This window comes from Cyprinus carpio, chromosome A24 (genome assembly GCF_018340385.1).
Source record: "Cyprinus carpio isolate SPL01 chromosome A24, ASM1834038v1, whole genome shotgun sequence".
Lineage (NCBI taxonomy): Eukaryota > Metazoa > Chordata > Actinopteri > Cypriniformes > Cyprinidae > Cyprinus > Cyprinus carpio.
The window spans coordinates 4228258-4249437 of NC_056595.1; the positions used below are offsets into that span (position 1 = coordinate 4228258).

Genomic DNA, 21180 nt, shown 5'->3' on the forward strand with positions numbered 1-21180 from the left:
CTGACATCATTTCAACTTTATCATTACCACATTGAGATGAAAAGGCACATTTATGCCTATTCGATACCTATTCGATATTTCCGAGTTTAAACCAATCAAATTACACAAAGTTCAAAAAATTTCAACTTATGCATTAATAGTAGTACAATTATTAACATCAAATATTAAACTTATTTTTCGATAAATTAATTAAAAGAGCTTACCTTTTGGCAAAAAGTCAAAAGAAAATGGCAACGAGAGAACTTTTGTTCTGGTCTTCTGGGATGGCTTGAGGGACGGAGTTTAACAGAGTAACGTTAACAATGCAGAATTCAACTCTGATAATTTTCACCAACACTAGGGGGCATTTTTCACTATTTGTTGTTAATTTAACTCCTTAAGAGTAAATGGAGAGTAACACTGCTTAATTAACAAGCCGTAGGCTGACGTGCACCTCTCCAAAAATCTAACAGCGCGTCAATTCTACGCGGACCGCAAGCACTGTGATTGGTCTGCTACAATCCCTCCCTCTGTATGTGCTTGAGTTTTGTGTGTGTTTATGTGCACTTTTAATATATTTCATTGTTACACCTTCTTATATAAAATAAAATAAAACAAAGCAAAGAACAAGTGTCTTTTCATTTATTATACTACATAGCATTATACATCAGTAGTTGTCCTCGACAAACAATGTTGATCTGCTGTGGAGATCAAGTCCTTGTGGAGATTGAAAAAATGACATCTCTTGTTCCGTTGTTGTCTTCTTTTGTAGTTTTAAATAATGATTTAATGATTTGATATATATTTGCCACCATCACGCACAAAACTGATGCATAGCCTACGGTGTAAAGGCAATGGCGTAGGTCCGATGCAGAAGTATAAATCAGCCTTAGGAGGCGTAGGTCCGATGCAGAAGTATAAATCACGGTAATTTTTCTGACAGTAAACTCATCAAGTATGGTGACCCATACTCGGATTGTACGAGTCAATTTTTCATTGCCAACCTTAGGGTTAGGAGTCAATTTCTCTAACCATTAGGCCACGACTTCCCCCTAACAGGAGTTAGTCTATCTTGTTTTCAAAGAATACTTGAGTGCTGAGCTGGTTACTTTTAGGTTAATTGGGGTATTGACCCTGCTGGACCGTTCTGGAGTTAAGAGTCTCGCTCAAGAACACAATTAGCAGCAAGATTGCCATCAGGATTAAATTGGCGTCCTTCACATTAGCAGCCACAATCCTTGACCTTCTGCGACGTCTGTCTGATACAGAACAATCTTACCTGCACTTCATGAAAACCATGTGCGCTTGTTCAGGATGAAATTTTTGGCATCGAGGTGCATTGGAGCATGTTTGATGTGTGTGTGTGAAAGGCTTTGTTGACGAGCTGTTTGTTTCTTCCAGCACCGTGACGTCAGCCGTGTTCACCGTGGGGGACAATGTGGTGTCGGGAAGTGACGATCGCACTGTCAAGGTGTGGGACTTGAAGAACATGAGATCTCCGATTGCTACCATCCGCACCGACTCAGCCGTTAATAGGTAAGAGCAGCAGGTTGGTGAGGTGTAAGACAGCTTCCTGAGATTGTTGTTTCGAAACAAGCAGAGACAACGCTGTGCCTGTTTTAGAAAGTTCTGGCAAATTGAGAAACTTTATTCCACAACAGCAAGATATTCTGAAAAAATTAAGTTAAGTCAGGCTTCCGAGCCAGGAATATTTGGATAATATTTTCATTTGACTGTCTACATTTAGTAAATGGTATCAAGCTCTGCTTACACTATTTGCATTAAATAGCTACATGTTCTGTAGCATCTTGTTTCCACTAAGTGCAATAGATGCTATTTGCACAGTGTTATTTGTAAAATGTCTATGTAGTATGATTTGTGTGAAAAGATGTCTGCCGTAAATAGATGCTGTCTTCTTTTTTTTATAATTTAGTTTATTGATTGTCCTAATCTGCAGGATAAGTGTCTCGGCGAACCAAAGAATCATCGCTCTGCCACATGACAACAGGCAGGTCAGGCTGTTCGACATGAGCGGCGTCCGTCTGGCCCGTCTCCCACGGAGCAACAGACAGGTACGGTTCATTATTACCTTTCTTTTTTGCTCCATGTCTGTCAAGGTGTCTCACACTCTTTAAACACTAGGCAGTTCCTTGAATGGGTTTTGATTAATTGTCATTATATGGACCATGTCTGCAAAAAATAAATAAATACGATTCCTGTTCAGGTGTCTCAAATTGTAGGTAGCAAAATTCTTCCATCTTCAGTCTTGCTTTCATTTCGAGAACACAACAAATATGGCAGTCCATTGTTAGCTGATTATTATAGCTGATTATATTTACATTTATATGAACAGAATAAACAGAATAAATATATACTACTGTTGAAATATTTTGGGTCATTATTATTATTTTTTTGGTTTCTTATTTGATTTAAAGTACAATATAACAATACTTTCAATAATAACAATTATTATAATTTAAAATAACTATTTTCTACTGTAATGCATTTAAAATATGGAAAAAAAAGACTAATCTGAAAGTTTTCAATGTGTTATTTCCTTGATAACACGCATGAGTGGAGTTGCTGCCCATAAAGAGCATCTCAAATCCGTCTCTAACAAAGGTCCATTTTAATATCGAACCATGAAGGTGGATGGTAAAAAGACAGCTCACTAAGTTTTGAGCCACAGCCCTTTAACTATTGCAATAGCATGTTTTGTATCTTTTTATGTGTCCTGACAACCATGTTGCATTTGACACGCAGGGCCATCGGCGCATGGTGTGCTGCTCTGCCTGGAACGAGGAGAACCAAGCTTGTAATCTGTTCACCTGCGGCTTCGACCGCCAGGCCATCGGCTGGAACATCAACATCCCTGCCCTGCTGCAGGAGAAGTGACACGCTCACGGTTCAGTTTTACACATATACAAGCTTAACACGTTCGTCAGTGCCACACCTGCATTAGATTTTAATAGAACACATTCACGTTGCGTGTGATAAGACTCAGTTTTTCATCCCAGTTGGCGTCTGTGGTCGCTGGCCCGCGGTCATCATCCTGTCATGCCTTCTGACGTGTGTGGAAAACTCAATTTGATGGATATTTTGCATATCTAGCCCTGCGGTGTCTTCTCTGAGGTCATATAGTGTGGTGAACTTCCTCCCAGTCTTGTTACCCAGTTTTTACATGTCTGCATGATTCAAACTGAGACTCGTCAGTTCTGTGAGGCTGGGACATTGCTGAAACGTTCATTCATGGCCTTCCGCTGTTACATTCAAGTCATTTTTCACTTTAGTGCTGTTTTTGTCGTGCTATGGTGGCTTTGTAAAGATGACTTTTTATTTTACGTTAGCATTTTATCATTCATGGCCTTCCGTTTTTTCATTTTCGTTTTGTATGGAGTTCTTTGCTTTTTATAGAGATGAGATGTGCAGAAGAAACGTAGAGCACTCTGCCTTCGTGAATGGAAATCAGCAATCACATTTACAGATCCGCGCCTCCTTGATGTTCTGACTGGAACCGCCATTCGAGCAGCCTGTCAGTATTGCCGCAGACCATTTGCATGACGAACCCACCTCTCTTGTCAAATACGTGAAGCAAAATGCTGTATAATTGCTGTGTAATCTTGTTCACCCTATTGAAAACCACCGTTGTAAGTATTAAATGTTTATGAAGCCCTACATTCGATGTTCACTTCCATTTCAAGGGCTTTCAAGTCGTGTAGAAGTAAATATTTGAATCAGCGCATCAGAATTCAGAACAAGTTCACATGTTGTTCACTGCTGTAGTTTTTATATGGATGAGTTGCTGGCGGCAGCAAGTTTTCGATGTTGTACTATCCGTCGGTAATCATCGGACCAAATATCAATGCCTTGCTCAGTGTGATCTGCTGACACTTGAAAGGCTTTCTGATGTACTTTGGACTTCTTGTGATGTGTGAACCACTGTGCTTAGCCGTATCTACAGAAACCTCTCTTGAATGACTTTCGACATTCATTAATAATTCTTAAATGGAAGCTCTTCCATCAGTGTGTTACAGTTGGTATCGTTACTGCATTACTGGGCTTTCACCAGAACTACACTGGACTGTGCTAGGAGTCTTGGTGGAAAGTGACAGTTCTTTTAAATCTGTTAGGTCTAACAAAAAGGTGTTTATGATGCAGTGTATATTTGTGACGTCCATGTTTAATGGACTGTATTTGACTTTAGAGATGAAATGTACACAAAGATGAATAGAAAACGCTCAACTTTTATCTAGCTGTGAAACAACAGTGCATATGACCCATCAGAACGTCCTTTAAAATGAGTCTGATCTCCAACATTTTAGTTGTCTTTAACTTGCTACAATGTTCTGTGGGGTATTCTGTATTGAGCCATTTCACTTTTTTTTTTATTTGAGAGCAACTTAATTTGCTGTAATGGAGAAACATATCACATCATATACTGATAATAAAGAGATACAGAATCTAAATCATTCATTGCTGGGCTTCAGAATAAAGTGAAGATGTATTTCAACAATCACATTGTTTTGGTTGAATCTACAGTTTAATTGTACTAATGGTAGTGTGTGTATCTGTCTATTTAAAAAAATAAATAAATAAAAAACAGCACAGCAAACAGAATCAAGTCAAAGTGTAACACAACTTTTTTGTTTTTATTCACATAAACATTCACTTATAACTCAAGTGCAATGTACACACCTTAGCAGCATATGCTTTTGGGTTAAAATTTACATTTTATTGAGATATATCTTTAGGTTATCCTTTTAATTGTCCTTTTTTTTCTTTTCTTTTTTTTAATACAAATTTGTACAAAATGTACAGTCATTAGTACAATATTGCCATTCAATCATGCCTTACAACTGAATTACTTGAAATGTAGTTTTGTCTGGGGCTTTTCATGTTTCTGTTGTGATGAAGAAAACTTTCAACTCGAACAATAAAATGAATGTTGCAAAAAAATAAAAAATAAATGTAACACTCAATTAAAAGAACAGTACATAGAATACACGAAAGCATTAACAGTCTTTCCAATTACTTACATTTCTAACTGGGTTGCCAGTGTGGTGGGAATTACTATGAAATGCATCCATCCATTCAACATTAAATTGAACATTTTAGACATTTTGCGGAATAGAATAAATCGAGATAACAGAAAGAAGAGAAAGGTAGGTAATGCTGGGTCACGTTTGCTCTGTCAGTTTCACCATCTTTGTATTGATATTCTATTTCTATTAGTAGACAAAATTATCATTTAAGCTGGGATGGATTCATTATTTAAAAAATAAAATAAAATACTTGACATCAGACATTAAACGGGTCAGAGAAAGATTTAAATATATTTGCCACCGCTAGGTGTCCCTGTAACATCTTGAACTGTTTGTAAAGGGGTGGATGCATGATATCTCAGCAAAGGCTGACAAAGTGGCATTTGAAAATATATACTGAATGCTTATGGAAAAACCACATGAGCTGTGATAATCTACTCAACAGCAGTAACAAATTATGCAATAACAATGAACTATGCAAAGTATACAACAATAAACATCTTTCACAGAGAAATAGTGATAGCTTGACACCATAGAAAAGTGTAAATCTATATAAAAAAAAGACACAAATGAGATGTATCTGTAAATTAAATAAATGAATGCAGGAGAATCATTGGTTAAACCTCGGGTAAAGAGCATGGCATTCAAAGGTTGGGTCGGGCTTTACGAAGCAATTTGTAATGTGCTCGGTTTGTAAATGAATCCATTAACTACAAATTACTCCATAATCACGGATCTCTACTCGCACTCTTAACTCCATTTTCTTTTCATTTTTGTGTCTACATCAAACTGCCGACGTTTCCTTTTCTTTTCACGCAGGTCTCTGCTCAGAACACCCTGTATAAAGATACAGCACTGACACAAAGAGAAACCAGAGGAGAAATGACATGTCACTGGTAAGCGGGACTGAGGTATTAAAGCAGCAAGCTGTACCTGCTAAAAAACGGCAAGAGACCCGGGGTGTCGTAATGGCACCATTTACATTACCTCTAACCTGCACAACCAGAATGGAGCTGAATTAACCTGTCTTTGCAATGTCAACCCCTACTGTTTTTTTGTCCCCCCCCCCCCCCCATTTTTAAGTTGTACCAATGAACCAAAGGCAAAGGAGAGAGAGGAAATGAGGGGTGCATCACTCTGACAGGACCTCTAATTGGACAGTGTGTCGGAGCTCTTCGGGGGCAGGCCATTCAGAAACGGGCAGATAATGACAAGACGGCGGCTGCTTTTCACTTTGGCGAAGGTTAACACACATACACACGTTTGAATGACAGCTACAGGAGAGCCGTCAGTGGTGAGAGAGAGAGGTGACCATCTTTCCATCTGCTGTGTTGTGAGAAAATTGTCCCCGTTTCTCACATCCCCCTTTGTTGTCGAATCCGTAGCTGGTTACCCTTGTTCTGCCAAAAGTCTCGCAAAAGCTACATACATTGTTTCCCAGAAGATAACACCCTGTAAGGCTAACCCTAACCTTCTACAGTTTTGTTTTTTAACCCTCTGAGGTCTAGGGGGTTTTGGGGGCCTGGAAAAGTTTTGCCATCCCCTGACTTTTGTGCTTTTTCAGTTGCTTATAAACATATACATGGCTAAAGTCTAATAACACTGTAATCAGTACAAACTGGGCTACAATAATATGTAAATAGCATGTATGTACATTATTGTGGTTTTGAGAAAACAATGTTTTTATGCGTGGTTAGTGAAAAACTACAATTTTGAAGTCACTGAAATAAGGTCATAAAACACCTAGAGAACATTTGTTCACAAGACTGTCAAACCTGGAGCTTGTAGCCTAGAATTTTGATAATTTTTGTATAATTACAACCAGGGCTGCAGTAAGCAATTTTAGTATATTTGTAGCAATGGGGTGTATTTGTACGTCACCCATAGACTCCTGAAGAGCGTTTTCGAAGCTCAAAGTGTGCAGAGCGGGCCGTCGCAATCTTGGCAGCGCATCAATGCACGTCTTTCCCGGATAATCGAAAATGGGCAAAAAGGCGGGAGCTGGTTACTGAAGCCACGCCCACCTAGCTCGACGGCAGTGTCAGCAGCGGCAATCCACCTGTCACTCAAGTGGCCATGCCCTTAATTATTCAGAACTTTATAATTTAAACAAATGAGTTATAAAAAATATTCACCCCCCTCACAGTTGTCATGAAGGGCAAAATTAGCTATAGACCAAAATTATTTTTTGAACCAGGCTGTAAACGTTTTTCTTCTGCTGTAAAGTTGGGCATTTTAACATGGGGAGTCTATGGGACTGACTCCCTTTTGCAGCCAGACTCAAGCGGCCAGTCGATGAATTGCAGTTTTAGTCACTTCCTTATTGGCTTCACGAGAGAGAGCGGGAGTTTGCCGCTCGGTATACACACATAATAACAACAAAACTTTGTGCATTTATAAAATAAAGAAAACAAACAGGGTGCGTTGTCTGCCGCCTTGGTTCTGCGTGATCTTCATTTAGAAACGCGTCATTAATATGAGTTTTATTTAAGATTAATATTTAACTCAGAGAATTGTGAGATATGTGTGTTGGGAGATTGACATACTTTTTATATAGGAAAGTTTTATAGTAAGCAAATATTCTGTGATAAAGTAATCCATATGAAAACAACGCGATGTCCAGTCTTTCAGTCTCCCTTCATTATATCTAATGCGACCATGCCCACGCACTGAGCGCGCTATGGATATTATAATAGACAGCGTGAAGCTCGTGGCATGTAAACGCCCACATGACAGCAAACAAAGTAGTGAGTTTTTTTTTTTATTAATAAGGTGCGGCCCAACCTTTCCCCCATGTTATGTAAAGATACAGCACTGACACAAAGAGAAACCAGAGGAGAAATGACAAATAAAAATTATTTTGCGATATCATAATGTCATAATAATGGACTCTATGAACGATCGCTTCTGCATTTAGCCTCAATGGCCACTGCAACTTCCGGTGTCATGAATTTAATGGAAATTGAGAGCATTTTTGATATGATCTACCTTCACACTAAGACCCAAACCAAATCTACCCCTTACCCCTTCACTTTCCCCTTCCTCTTCGTTTCACGTGTTCACGTGAAGGGGTAGGGGTGTCTCAATTCTCTTTGGCTGTAGGGGTAGGGGGAAGGGCCAGATAGCCCTTCAAACGAAGATTTTTCAGGACCTTACTTCAAACGAAGGGGTATGATAAATTTCCCTGCATATGGAAATATGGCTGCCCAAGCAAGCAGAAAGACCCATAAAAGTAAGTATATATAAGGTTTTTTTTAACAGATAATCATTTGTTTTATGTCGCATTCAATCTTGTGTTCATATGTACGGTTATGTTCTCCGTAGAAACGTTTGCAAAAAAATCCCATTGATAACAGTTCGCTAATGTTATTGACTGCATGATAGTTCCACGACATATTTTACTGAGACTCGCTGATTTGACAACATAAATACTAGTCCAGAGGCAGGTAACTTATCTTTTACCCCTTATCTGAGTTTGTGTGAACGTCTGCGCATTTTCTTTGACGTAGGAGCTAGCGGCTACGTATGATGACGTTTAATGGTGTAGTAGTGGTCTCCCATTTCTTAGGGGAATATTTTCATTCCTACCCCTTGACACTCTGTTTCAAGGGGCAAGAGGAAGGGGTATAAAATAGAATTGGGATTGGGTCTAAAGGTATTCTAGAAGTTCCTGGAACTCATTACAAGAATTTTATGATTTATTAATACGGCTCTGTGGAATACTTGATCAAGCGCTCCATCCAGCGGTATTTTATCCCCCAATAACAACTGGTAAAAGCTGATAACACAGGTTCATCCGGGTAACAGAAGTCGGTACTATACGCTTACTAGGAATGGTTTTTCTTCATGGAAGCTTTGCGTCTGGTGAGCTTATAAAATATTAAAACTCAAATCAATCCCGACTTTTAAAAGGGATTTAATTGCAACAAACAGTAACACTATCTATGGGGATGTGCTTTAAACGTGAGGTTATTCCGGTTCAGGTTAGGGGTTAGTATTCAGCATTGTGACTGGTATAACCAATGAAGTCAATAGAATCAACTGTGAGCTAAGTTTGTGCTTGCGCTTTACTGGTTTGGGGGGAAAAAACACTAACCGTACCCTTCCCTACAGAAGCCATGAAAGGCAAGGCACAAAATTCTTCCGTGCCTCATCTTTATCTTAGTAGCAACATTTTGCGAGAGTTCGACAGAACAAGGTTTACCACCTAGTCGTGACTCGTCATCGCCCTGTGGAGGTTTTTTTGGCAGTGGGATGTTGTTGACTTTAGGGGTGAGAAAGGGCTTCTGTGGCGACTGGTTGCAAGGTGAAGGTGGTTTTGGTGATGAGGACAAGCTTCAGTACTCATAGAGTCAAAGTGAAGTTTTCCTGCTCGGGAGGTTTTCTGACCCAGGTCCCTAATCCTGCTTCCTGTAGACCTTTCAACCACTGCAGCTTCACAGTCTGGTAGGTGCCCGCCGCCTGCTTCGCTTCACAGTACAGCGGCATACCACTCACCCCACGGACCACCAGCTATCGAGAAAGGAAACAAAAGAAAGAATGAAGGAGAGAGGGATCGGACAGACACAAGAAATGGTGAGAGTGCAAAGCAAAACGAATGAGCCGGCACAAACGTGGCGTTTGAGCAGCTGTGTAATCTCTCCATTTAAATTTCACAAGCAATTGAACATTCTCTGTGCTTTTGTGCATTTCTTTGTCGCACACTCACACACACAGAAAAACAGTGTGAGCAAAAAGAGGGAGCGGTGAACGGAGGGGCTCAGAGAAAAGAAAAGTTTCTTTGGAGATTAGCGTGTGTGCTCTTGCGTCCCTGACTGCGAGCGCTGAGCGTTTGCCATGGGAGGCCGCTCAAGTGCTTTTCAAGATGATTACCATTTCCACAGTCATTAGACTTTAACTGCCAGCATTTGGTACAGCAGCCGGCATCTCTCCCATACACTTACATGATGAGGACCTAATTCTGCCCTATGCTTTTTTTTTTCCATCTCAAAGCAAATGGGAGCTGTCTGTTGTGGCTAATAAAAACGGAATTATTCATCCTCAACTAGTTTTTTTATATTGACCTGAGAAAATGCCACAGGAACTGGGCTGGTTAATGAAAGGTCCTAGATTTCAACTCTGCAAGGGTCCATTGATTGTGACCTTGATCGAGATCTCTAACCTTAAGTGAACTCTAAAGTTGCAGTGACAAGCAGGTGAGGGCCGAATTTTTTAGGTTGTTATAAAATTTTTTGTGGTTTTATAGAATACTTTGTTGGTAGGGAGACTACTATGGTGACCAGGCAATAACTACTAATGAAAGATATCAAAATCACAGCGACTTCAGATATATTGTTGCGCATCAAGTGTGAACGAGACTTACAGTAACATCACCATGAAATGAATATTGACGATTAACTAACTCTTGTCTGATGACATGTGCACTGAGGTGAGGGCAGGACAATAATCCCTCCCCTCCAGCAACCTGTCACTCACATAAGATTGCAACAATTAGCAAATGACCCTCACTCCCAATGGACAAAATCAAGTACAACAACCCCCCCATTTTTTTACCTTGTTTTGTGAAGCTGGTTTATACATCACAATAGGGGATCTTGTATATATGTCAAAAGACAATCACTACTTACATTTAATTCCAAATTTTAGGCTATGTTCGTAATGGAATACTAGTGTTCTGCAAACTGCGCAGTATGCACTGTACACCGCATACTTTTTAAGATTGCACATAGTACATGACAAACATTTGATTGTAGTATGGTACAATGTGCTAACATAATTTGGTTAGTGGCATCTTGTAAATAAATCTGGTTATTTCTTCATTTAAAACTAGCTATAGTGCCCCTGGTGGCAACATTGAGAATGCACTGCCTACTTTTGTTGTGTTATGAATTAACATGAAATATACACATAAAATCTAGTTTGTGTGCATGCATTCATGTCAAGTCATTTAACAATTTACAGTAAGACAGAAAGCATACGAAATTGCATACTGAATAGTGCTGGGGTTCTCAACTCTGGCCCTCGAGGTCCATTTTCCTGCAGATTTTAGCTCAAACCCTAATCAAACACACATAAACAAGCCAATCAAGGTCTTCAGGATCACAAGAAAGCTACAGCCAGGAGAGTTTGATCAAGGTTGGAGCTAAACTCTGCAGGAAAGTGGACCAGAGTTGATCTGGTATAGTGAATAGGTACTAAATTTGAATTTGGACCTACTTTGTGACTATTAAAAAGTATATTTAACCTACTGTTTTACGAATACTATGAATTCGGACATACTACTCTTTTAGTGTTCTGTTTTTCATCTGCTATATAGTATGGAATCATTCAATTTCAGATGATGCATGTTGTTCTATTCAAAGGTGAGCTCACCTTGCGATAGAGTCTGATCCAACGTGCAAAAAGTGCATGCTTGCAAAGTCTAGACGGAGCCCCAGAGTCTCTCCTCTTCCCAGTAGATGCGTTGAGCACCTCCAGTTGGGTGTCACCTGCTGTCCAATTGACACTGTAACACACGGACTTCCCCTGCTGCCTGCAGTCACTGTTGCTCAGGCCTGTGTATGCGAGAAAAGAGAGGGAGACTTAGGGAAAGAAAGCAAGACGGTAAGAAAGAGCACTCGTGGAAAATTCTATTTACCATGTGATTGCTGAAGTGTTTCATTAGGAGGTGAGCATGCTTGTGTGTCGTCTGTGCTATCTTTGAGGTAAACACTGGTTCCAGGCACAAAGGATCTCTCGGGTTCCTCAATCATTGCCGCATCGCTACACCAATTAGCATGGCATTCTTTCTTTCTTTCCTAAAGTGCAGAGTATCATAGCATGCCCATGTACTGTACTGCTGACTTACATTTAAACAAATCAGTATAACTAACTTTCTGCTGTGGAACATAAAATAGAAGTATTGAAATAGAGAAATATCTCTTTTTGTTTTCCACAGTGGAAAGAAAGTCAGACACGTGGTAAATGATAGCATTTTAATTTTTGGTTGAACTATTCCTTTAATCCTCCTGCAAATCTCAGATTCTCTATTCAGGGCCTCTAAACAGGTGGAATAAATTGTCTGCTATAATAATGTGCATATCCTTTTATGCCGTAACGTGGCTTCTTTCTGAAAACCTCGCTCACTTTTTCACAGTGTCATTTCATACTCTGCATTCAGTTTATCCCTGTATGTCTGTAATAGAGCATTTAATTTGTATTTTTCCTCGAGCAGGCTTCATCATTTACTGTCAGTCACAATGTCATCGTCTATCCATCATCCAGAGTATTTTACACAAGATGCTGCTTAATGTGATCACTGTGTTTGACATATGGCTACTCTGAAGTGCCACTTGGTATCTTCTAAAAGTGATGGGCTAAAGTGTGTGACCTACATTTCAAGAACATCCTCAGTCTCATTTTGGCTAACAAAGAGTAGGTTAGAGTGAATCATGCAAGAGTTTTGCAGTGCAAAAGTTTACCATCTAGACATGGCACCTTTACCACTACTACATGAATTTGAGTTTTCAGTCTGGACCATTTGATCAGTTGCTAACTCAGTCTGGTTTATGCTGGTTAGTTCTTGTTTGGTGCTAGAGAAGCAGGTGAACCAGAACAACTGAGCTGGTGAATAGCATTATACTAGTAAATCTCGTTGACAAAAATAAGTCTTACTGCTTAAGATAGTTATGTAACTTGGTTAAGCTAATTTAAGGTGTTCTCAGTAAGTTTTGTTCATCAGTAATGTTTTGCCAGCTTTTCTTTTTCTAAATAGGTCTGGACAATATATACTGACACCTACTGGCCTGGATGTATGAAGTTTGTTTACTAACTACTTTCTCAAAGCAGTTTGTCTTTTGTTTTGTTCCTTTTCTTTCTTGTACATTTACAATACATTCCTAGATACAATCTGAAAGGATTTTCATGCATTGTTGGAGCTGGCCTTTGCATAGCTTGTACCAGTCTTTATTTTGTACTCATTCTCATTCTGTTTGGACCAGTAGATTGCAAACTCCATCATGTAGAATAAAACTTTTTTGAGTTTTCATCTCATGTATCGTGTATATAATTCCATTGATATTTCTCAACCTTCAAGCACCTTCATATTTGCACATTTATTAAATATAACACGCTGTTGTTTAGATCTAACATTTGCGTAATAAAATGCAACCTGCATTTAGTAAGACAATTTAATGATGTCCCCTGTGCATAAGTGAAACTAAATGAGTCAATAATATACAAATAATGAGTCAGAGGAAAAGTTTGAAGGAAATACCATTAATTTTTTATTTTTCTTCAAGCTGTCTTCATTTACTGGCGCTAATGATGTTGTCTATACATCATGCAGGGTGTTTTACACAAGAATGCTTCCAAAACAATAAATGTGATGCTGTATCTAAGATAACATAAGCATCTAAGCATTTAGTGCAGGTCTGACCACTGAGGAGAGTCTCACTTTAGCTTCCTGACTGAAGGGTTCATTGGCTTCCCTTATGATAAGAGATCTCGGCTGCTTCTTGGGAACTCTGCACCATTTATGATGGCGATACCTAAAATAACCAGCCCATTTTCCCCAACAAGAGAATCCAGACAAAGGAAGAGAAGCTTGTCAATGGCAGTGATAAGGTGTATGATGAGATTGATTTGGAGGATGGGTAGATCCAATAGAGCAGTCCATCTGCCACACTGAGGCTCAGGAGAGCAGTTTAACAATAGATAGAGCGAAACAGAGTCTCATCCATGCGCATAAGGTCACTTCTGCTAAAGCATTGGCAAGGTCTGAGGTTTAACAGTGCATTCAAGCTATACATTTTATTAATATGCGTGTTTCCTTGGAATCAAACCCACTTCCTTGAGTTTGCTAGTGTAATTGGTCCTACTTGCATCCACTCCGAGCGAGATTTGAACCAGAGTCAACCGACATGAGAAACGGGTGTGCTAACAAGTCGCTAGGTTTAGAACTGAGGTTTACAAGTACAGCTCTTACTACTTGGCCCCCATTATTCTCAAGCCCTCTTTAGCCTCCCATGCTGGTTGATGATGGTTTCAATCCCACTCGACAAGGTTTGAGTGAGACAAGTTACACTAGTACCCTGCTGTACATGGATCTACAGGTCAGCAGGGACCTTCAAATTTTGTTATGCCAACTAACCAAACAAAGCACTGCTGTTAAACATACTACCGTTCAGATTTGATCTAACATTTAGGAAATGAATAAAGGTAATACCGCTTAGTAAAGGCTGGTTACGGTAGTAGCAGTTGGGCAGAGGTCCAACTCTCTCTAGCCTGTGGTTCATCATCCTGGAGAAGTGACCCGTGTGTCTCAGGCTGCCCACCGTCAGGCTGTACAGATACACCGGCTCCACAAAATGACTGAGTAGCGCCCCCTGCAGGCCGAGCACATTCCACCTGTAGAGAGTGCAGAGGGGTTAGGAAAGGTGTAGTCTTGTCCCAGACTTATGGATATGGGCTTGAAGTGTCAAGTGGCAATATTCTGTCTATTAACAGACAATTTAAGGTTCGGACACATTAGCAAAATTTCATAGGCAAAGAAAGGTCCACTGTCTATTATCAGCTGTGTGGCGATGTATAAAGCACAGCTTTGTGTGTTAATGTCAGTGTGAAGTCAATGGCAACATTCTAGCCATTTAAGTTTTGGTCACAGTAAAATTTTGGTAAATTTTGTAGGCGAAGAATGATCCAATGTCTTTTTTTCAGTTGCGTGGCGATGTTTGAGGCACAGCTCACACAGAATGTGGATTAATGGCAACACTCCAGCGATGAACCACCCATTTAAGGTTCGGACAAATTTTTTTGGGCAAAGAAAGCTCCATTGTCTATTTTTAATCATGTTGCAATGTATGAAGCACAACTCACCCAGAAGACACTTTCAAACCAAACAGATTTCTGTTGGTCAGCATGATGAAATCTACAGTATGTTACAGTATCTTTCACTCTTACGTGAAATTCCTGGATTCCTATGAAAATTACTAAATTTTGCCTGCAAATATTTGCAAACAATGGTAAATGTGACCGCACCTCTGAACAGGAAGACTCATTTTAATCACATTTGGCTACATAAATTTGTGATTTCTAGTGACTTCTTAATCTTCAGAAGTGCTGTTTGTATTAACCCAGTTCCTCACAACCAGTAGGGACCCTGAAATTAGGTTAAGACAGCCAATCAGATTGAACCTTGTGATTTCAGCCAATTTGTACTCATTTTTGTGTGCAATATGCATCAGACGGCCTATGAATGGTCCACAGACAATATGTTTTAAAAGTTGAGATGGACAGACAGACAGACAGACAGACAGATAGACAGATATTGCATTTGATTAATAAGCTAATGTATTTATGAAAAGCGCAATCATTTACAAATATTAATCAGCTAATGTTTACATCATTGTTCTTTTGCTTAATTAATGTCTTTTTATCATGCTGGTAATGATTGCAGGCACCTCTCTCTCTCTCTGTTTTCATCCCTGTTCGTGAATAATAAGCCATTATGGTTTTTGCTTTCTCAAGCAGTCAATTAACACAGACTGCTCTTCAAGAGCTTCCGCCCAGCGTCTAAAATATGGATCCGTTTACCTGAGCAACAATCTGCTTGTGGAATCTCCTGCTTATCCAGACAAAATAAGTTTTTATTCTCTCTCTTCCTGTCTCAGATTCTACCAAAACAGAAGCGATTTGGCCTTGCAATATTAATTTACCCAGGAGGCAACGCTGTGAATTAGAAACATCTTTTAATTCTCTTCCAAGAAAAGCCATCTGGCTGCTGTAGAAACGTAACGGGGCGACCCTCCCTCACCACCCCCTCCCCTCTCGCTCTTTCCCAGCACCCCCTCCAGTGCTGTAAAACGGCAGGCCATTAAAATAATGTGTTCATCTACATAAAACTCAAATGGAATATGACGGATCATATTCACAGGCATGGCATTTATGCCTTCAATTAAAGCACTCATCAACTTAATTAAACATCCATCCACTCAATCAGCTCGGCATACCTTACTGCCTCCGAACCATAACAACACCTACTGTATCATAACTCTGCAAAAGTAGGAAGCTCCTGTATCGAGTCCAGGCTCAGAAATCAATCAGGGGAATAATGCAACCTTAACTTAAATACCATTATGATACATAAATTATGACTAACACCTTGTCATCGTTTTATTGTATTGTTTAATATATAGTTGTATTTTTATGAACTAATGATAACAAAGATGAATAAATACTGTAACAGATGAACTGCACACTGCAAATTAATGCATTAACTAATGATAACTTCTGGGACATTGTTGTAAAGTGTTACCAATTTATTTTATATTCTCAATTTTTCTAATATTTAGGGTATTACTTACAAATTGTAGTCCGTTATTGATTCTAAATTACATGCCAAAATTTTTAGTTAGTAACGTAATCCATTACATTACACATTTTAGGTAATATAATAAGACTACCTTTTTATTACTTTTGACCTAACTCATTTATCACATTGATTTAAATTGGATAATCTTCTTCCATATTGATATAAAAATATGAAGAGTAAGAAAATATATTCCATTCATTGTTATTAAAAGCAATAAAGTGCATTAAACTTTACATTACGTCAAGGTTTCCAAAACTGGGGTTTGTAATGAACTGCAGGGCACTGATGTGTTTAATGAAAAGCTAATAATTCATAACATCATAAAAATGGAAAATTAAAATGAAACATTTTAAAATAACAATTGTTTTAGTAAGTATTTTATTTAGTTTACCTGCATGTCATGTAAACATTAACCAACCTCAGAGAACATGCAGGTGTGATACTTAATTATTAAAATATTTATTTTAAAATCTCTCATTTACTTCAAGTAAATATACTGTATTAGGCGAAAGAAGTTCAGATGACAAATGTCTGTTAATGATTTTATGTGATGTATTTAAGTGGTAATGTGTGTTTTTGATTTTTAATGTGATTTGAAATTCTGAAGCCTTCCCGAAGACATAGTAATACATTGTTGAATAACCTACTGAGTGATAATTCAAATAAAAATGTATGTGTTCATCAGTAGCTGATGTATTGTTGAAACACATCTTAAATCTGAAATGATTTTTGTAAATCTTGTGTAGCCACCTGATTAATGACTGGTCTTTGTGTGAATGTCCACAAAACTGGAAGACTTCATGAATATAAGTAGTGGGCTATTTTAGAAAGGAACAATTGGAAGATGAAACAGTGGAATACGGGAGAATCAATAAATTATGAATAATGTATCGCTATTGTGTGAATAATATGTAATCAGTAAAAAAGTAGCTGAAGTACAAGTATTTTAAAATCTAATTACAAGTATTTAATTTTTTTACCTGATTATGTAATTCAGATGACGTGTAATAATCAGTTACTACCCAGCTCTGTGTGTGTGGGTATATATATATATATATATTTATTTGCTGGAAGCAAAATACTGATTATATATAAAACATAAATATTAATCAGTTACTACCCAGCTCTTTATATATAAAACATAAATATATATAAAAATATATAAAAAATGTTATGCCATACAAATATTTACTGGAAGCAAAATACAGATTAAAGAAAATGATTTTTTGCAATGTAATTGCAGTGAGGTCCCATTGTCTTTTATTGGTTTTAGTGTGTATGAACAGAGGCAGCGGAGGAGCGCGGGAGGGTGAGATGGAGGATAATGATGTGAGGTCAGGGAAGATGATGAAGGGATGAAAAAAATGAGTGCGACTAAGGATGAAAAAGAGGGTGAGCTGGTTGAGGGCAGTGGAGATGAATGTAGTTGGTCTATAAGGGACTATAAGGACTCTAAACCTCTTTTTTTTCAGCCTGCTCTTGATGGTGACCTTGATCAACAGCCCTTCTGAGTTGTGGGCTCAACAAAAGAGCGGGATAACTCAACGGGATATAAAATGGAAAAGGAGTGGAACACTCTGGATGCTCTATTTCGTCTTATTCTGTGTGTTTTTTCTAAAGTAATTACTTTAACACTGCACGATGACCTAGCTAGATAGAATCAGACCCTTGTGGTCCTGGCCGATGCAGTCTGATTGGTCAAATTAATGGCCCAGGGGAGAGAGCTTCACCTTAATGTGACTGTGTCGCTGTGCCCAGCCTAACATCCACACATTACATGCAGGGCTGGGTGATTTACTGCTTTAAAATATACTGGTAGGAATTTCTCAACTGGTATACCTTTGAGTATTGTGTCTATTACAAATGTGTAAAATGCACCTTATTGGTAGGGAAAGCAAATGAAGAGCAGCTTGCTAAATAAATAAATAAATAAATAAATAAAACTGTGGGTATTGAATGCAATGTGACAATTAACTATTAAAACCATAAACAGCTGATACTGCATGATACAGCATGGTAGTGTTTGTTGTACTGCCATTAATTTAGGCAAAATAAATAAATAAATAATAGTTTTAATTGTAATACAGTATTGCAGTAATGAGAATCTAATGAGATTACCACAGAGAATATTAGTGGTTACAAAATAAATGTAAAAACAGAATTTAAGGGAACAATGTACTTATTGTCATGAAAATAATCCAAAAAATTAAAATAAAAAATCTGAATGGATCTAAAACCAACTTTGCAAATGCAAAACACAGTTTCTTATTTTTATTATTTTATTCCAAATGACATTTTGAGAATATAAACTCCATATTAACCTTAAATCCATGACATTGCCTGACCATAGACCTGACTTCTGTTTACATGTCTGTAACAGTACAAGTAATTAGAAACGTTCACAATCACACTCCTCAGGTTTTCAAATCTCACATAAACAAAGTCAACTGATGGTGGTAATTAAATCAAGCATATGGCAGCCAGCTCAAACTGTGTGTGTGTTTTTTTTTTTTTTTTTTTTTTTTTGTCTCTGGGCAGTGCGATTCACACATTCATACAGGGTGTGGACTGAGTTTCAACGAGACAGAAGTGTGAAAGTGACACGATGTCTGAAACTGAAGATATCACACTCTCTAGACCAAATGCCTCGGCAAATATCCATTCGCTCACATCACCTGTTTCACAAACCGCAGTGACATTCTGACGTCCAGGAAAGCTCTGAGGGCCCTTAAGATCATGTAGAGTGAGACTTCATTAAAATATGACTAAATGTCTCAGGAGAGAGACAGAAATAATGAATGATGAAACTACTTTTTTAGTAGAATTATTCCCTACTAATTGTACAGTTCTCATTCATTGGAACAACTATTATCTGCATATATAATATATAACCTTTTTTATTATTAATAATTTATTTTTAATTTTTTTTTACAATATATAATACATTTATAAATGATAATTTTATGATTTATAATACTTTTATTCAGCAAGGATGCATTGAATTCAATAAGTAAAGATTTATAATGTTACAAAATATTTATATTTCAAATAAATTCTGTTCTTTTGAACTTTATATATACAGTAAAAAAAGAAAAGTTTCCACAAAAATATAAAGCAGTACAACTGTTTTCAACATTGATAATAATCAGAACTATTTCTTGAGCAGCAAATCAGCATATTAAAATGATTTCAGAAATGAAGACTGGGGTAATGATGCTGAAAATTCAGCTTTGCACCACACAAATAAATTACATTGAGCAATATATTCAAAACAAAAAGCAGTTGTTCAGAAGTGAAATAATATTTCACAATATTACTGCTTTTACTGTATTTTTGATCAAATAAATGCAGACTTGCTGAGCATAAGAGACTTTTGAACGGAATATATATACAGGTATGTATTTCAAAAAAGTACACTAATTCATACACATTCGATCCATGAATGTGCATTAAGAAATTATAATATCAGTTTTGATTTCAAGTTGATTTAAAAACATCCCTACTACTAAAAACAAAACAAAAACCAAGCTACAATCTTAGATACACAAAACATACAGAATGCCCATGAGAACACAGATTTCAGGGATGGCACGTCTGCTCTCTTGAGGGAAAAAAAATTAAATGAAGGTCAAAAATAAAACAAATCAGATATATATTACATTAAAAAAAAAATGCAAACATATTATATAGGATCAAAATTGAATGATCCAAACTTAAACGTTTGCTACATACTGTAGGAGGGTCCAGTCTGTTCCAATTCAAAACACTTTATTTCAGACCATCAGCTCTATCGTCCCAGACTGGAATCAGACCTCTCATTTACTGTCTTCTCACAGCAGGAACGTCCAGAGACACAAAGCTGAGACCTGTGTTTAATTACTGTCTTTTCTTTGTACAGAAGTCCAAGAGTGACTGTTGAACCGTGTTTTTGATACTGACCTGGAAATCTTGTCTGTGCATGACATGGTGATGAGATGTTCTCCTTGAAGGACTCCGTCCCAAGTCTGAATGGGACCTGTGGTCTTCACAGGCAGCGTACCCTCCCCTGATTCAATCTTTGTGCGAAGGTGGCTGTGAAACTTCTTTACCATGTGTCTGTTGCTGTGCACTGTGGAAAATCCGGAAATGTGGTATAATCAATCATTGTTCGTTTTTTTTTCTTTCTTAAAAAAAAAGAATAATTTTGGGTTAATTTTTTAAAAAACAGTGTAAGTTTGGATTTTGTTTTATATAGTATTTTGAATATGGAAATTTTAAAATGTATTTTTTAGATTCTTAAATGTTTTACAGAAGCAAGCAGAAGAGATGATACAGACAAGTGAAGAGTCTTACAGTCGGAGGTGATTTCATACGGCGAGTTGACACGGGCGTCCCCGCAGGGCGACGTACTGATGTACATGTGGAAGAGGACGTTCTCTCGCAGTCTCAAACAGGAATCTTTGTGCCGTACGAAGATCGATTGCTCCCAGTCCTCTTTCCTCTTGTCAGAGTGATCACAGACCGCAGGCGGGAAGAGAGAACAGAAAAGGGAGACATGAGAAACAACCACATCTGAAGGCATCCGGCGCTCACATCCCGGGCTAATAATGGGCTGAGGACACAAAGGAGACAAATATTGGCCTTCCCGTGACCAAGGCTAGTTCCATCACTGTCACATTCCCCTCTCGCACGCTCTTTCTCTCTCCGGTACACAATCTCAAATCATTACTCCAAGGCGAATATAAATGGCGGAGACAACAGCGAGCTGTAATTCTTTAACCCAGATGATCTGTAGCTAGTCAGCTGTAGAGAGGACACGGCGTTTCCTCA

At 38.1% G+C, this 21180-nt stretch overlaps 2 protein-coding genes across 3 annotated transcripts in view; one reads left to right on the top strand and one right to left on the bottom strand.

The window, feature by feature from the left end:
• The window catches only part of LOC109050159 (WD repeat-containing protein 37), a 38565-nt gene extending 35237 nt beyond the window's left edge, over positions 1–3328 (top strand). For both annotated transcript variants that reach the window (XM_042714066.1, XM_042714067.1), the window contains 3 exons: positions 1381–1515; positions 1937–2051; positions 2743–3328. In XM_042714066.1, the coding sequence (XP_042570000.1) occupies positions 1381–1515; positions 1937–2051; positions 2743–2874 (382 nt within the window). In that variant the 3' untranslated portion in view covers positions 2875–3328. The remainder of the gene's footprint in view (positions 1–1380; positions 1516–1936; positions 2052–2742) is intronic.
• A 4270-nt stretch (positions 3329–7598) lies between these two features.
• Positions 7599–21180, bottom strand: part of LOC109059312 (double-stranded RNA-specific editase B2-like) — a 162506-nt gene continuing 148924 nt past the window's right edge. Inside the window, exons 6-10 of the mRNA XM_042714068.1 lie at positions 20704–20855; positions 20311–20479; positions 14227–14408; positions 11394–11575; positions 7599–9533 (exon numbers count right to left, since the gene is read on the bottom strand). Of these exons, the coding sequence (XP_042570002.1) occupies positions 9366–9533; positions 11394–11575; positions 14227–14408; positions 20311–20479; positions 20704–20855 (853 nt within the window). The 3' untranslated portion in view covers positions 7599–9365. The remainder of the gene's footprint in view (positions 9534–11393; positions 11576–14226; positions 14409–20310; positions 20480–20703; positions 20856–21180) is intronic.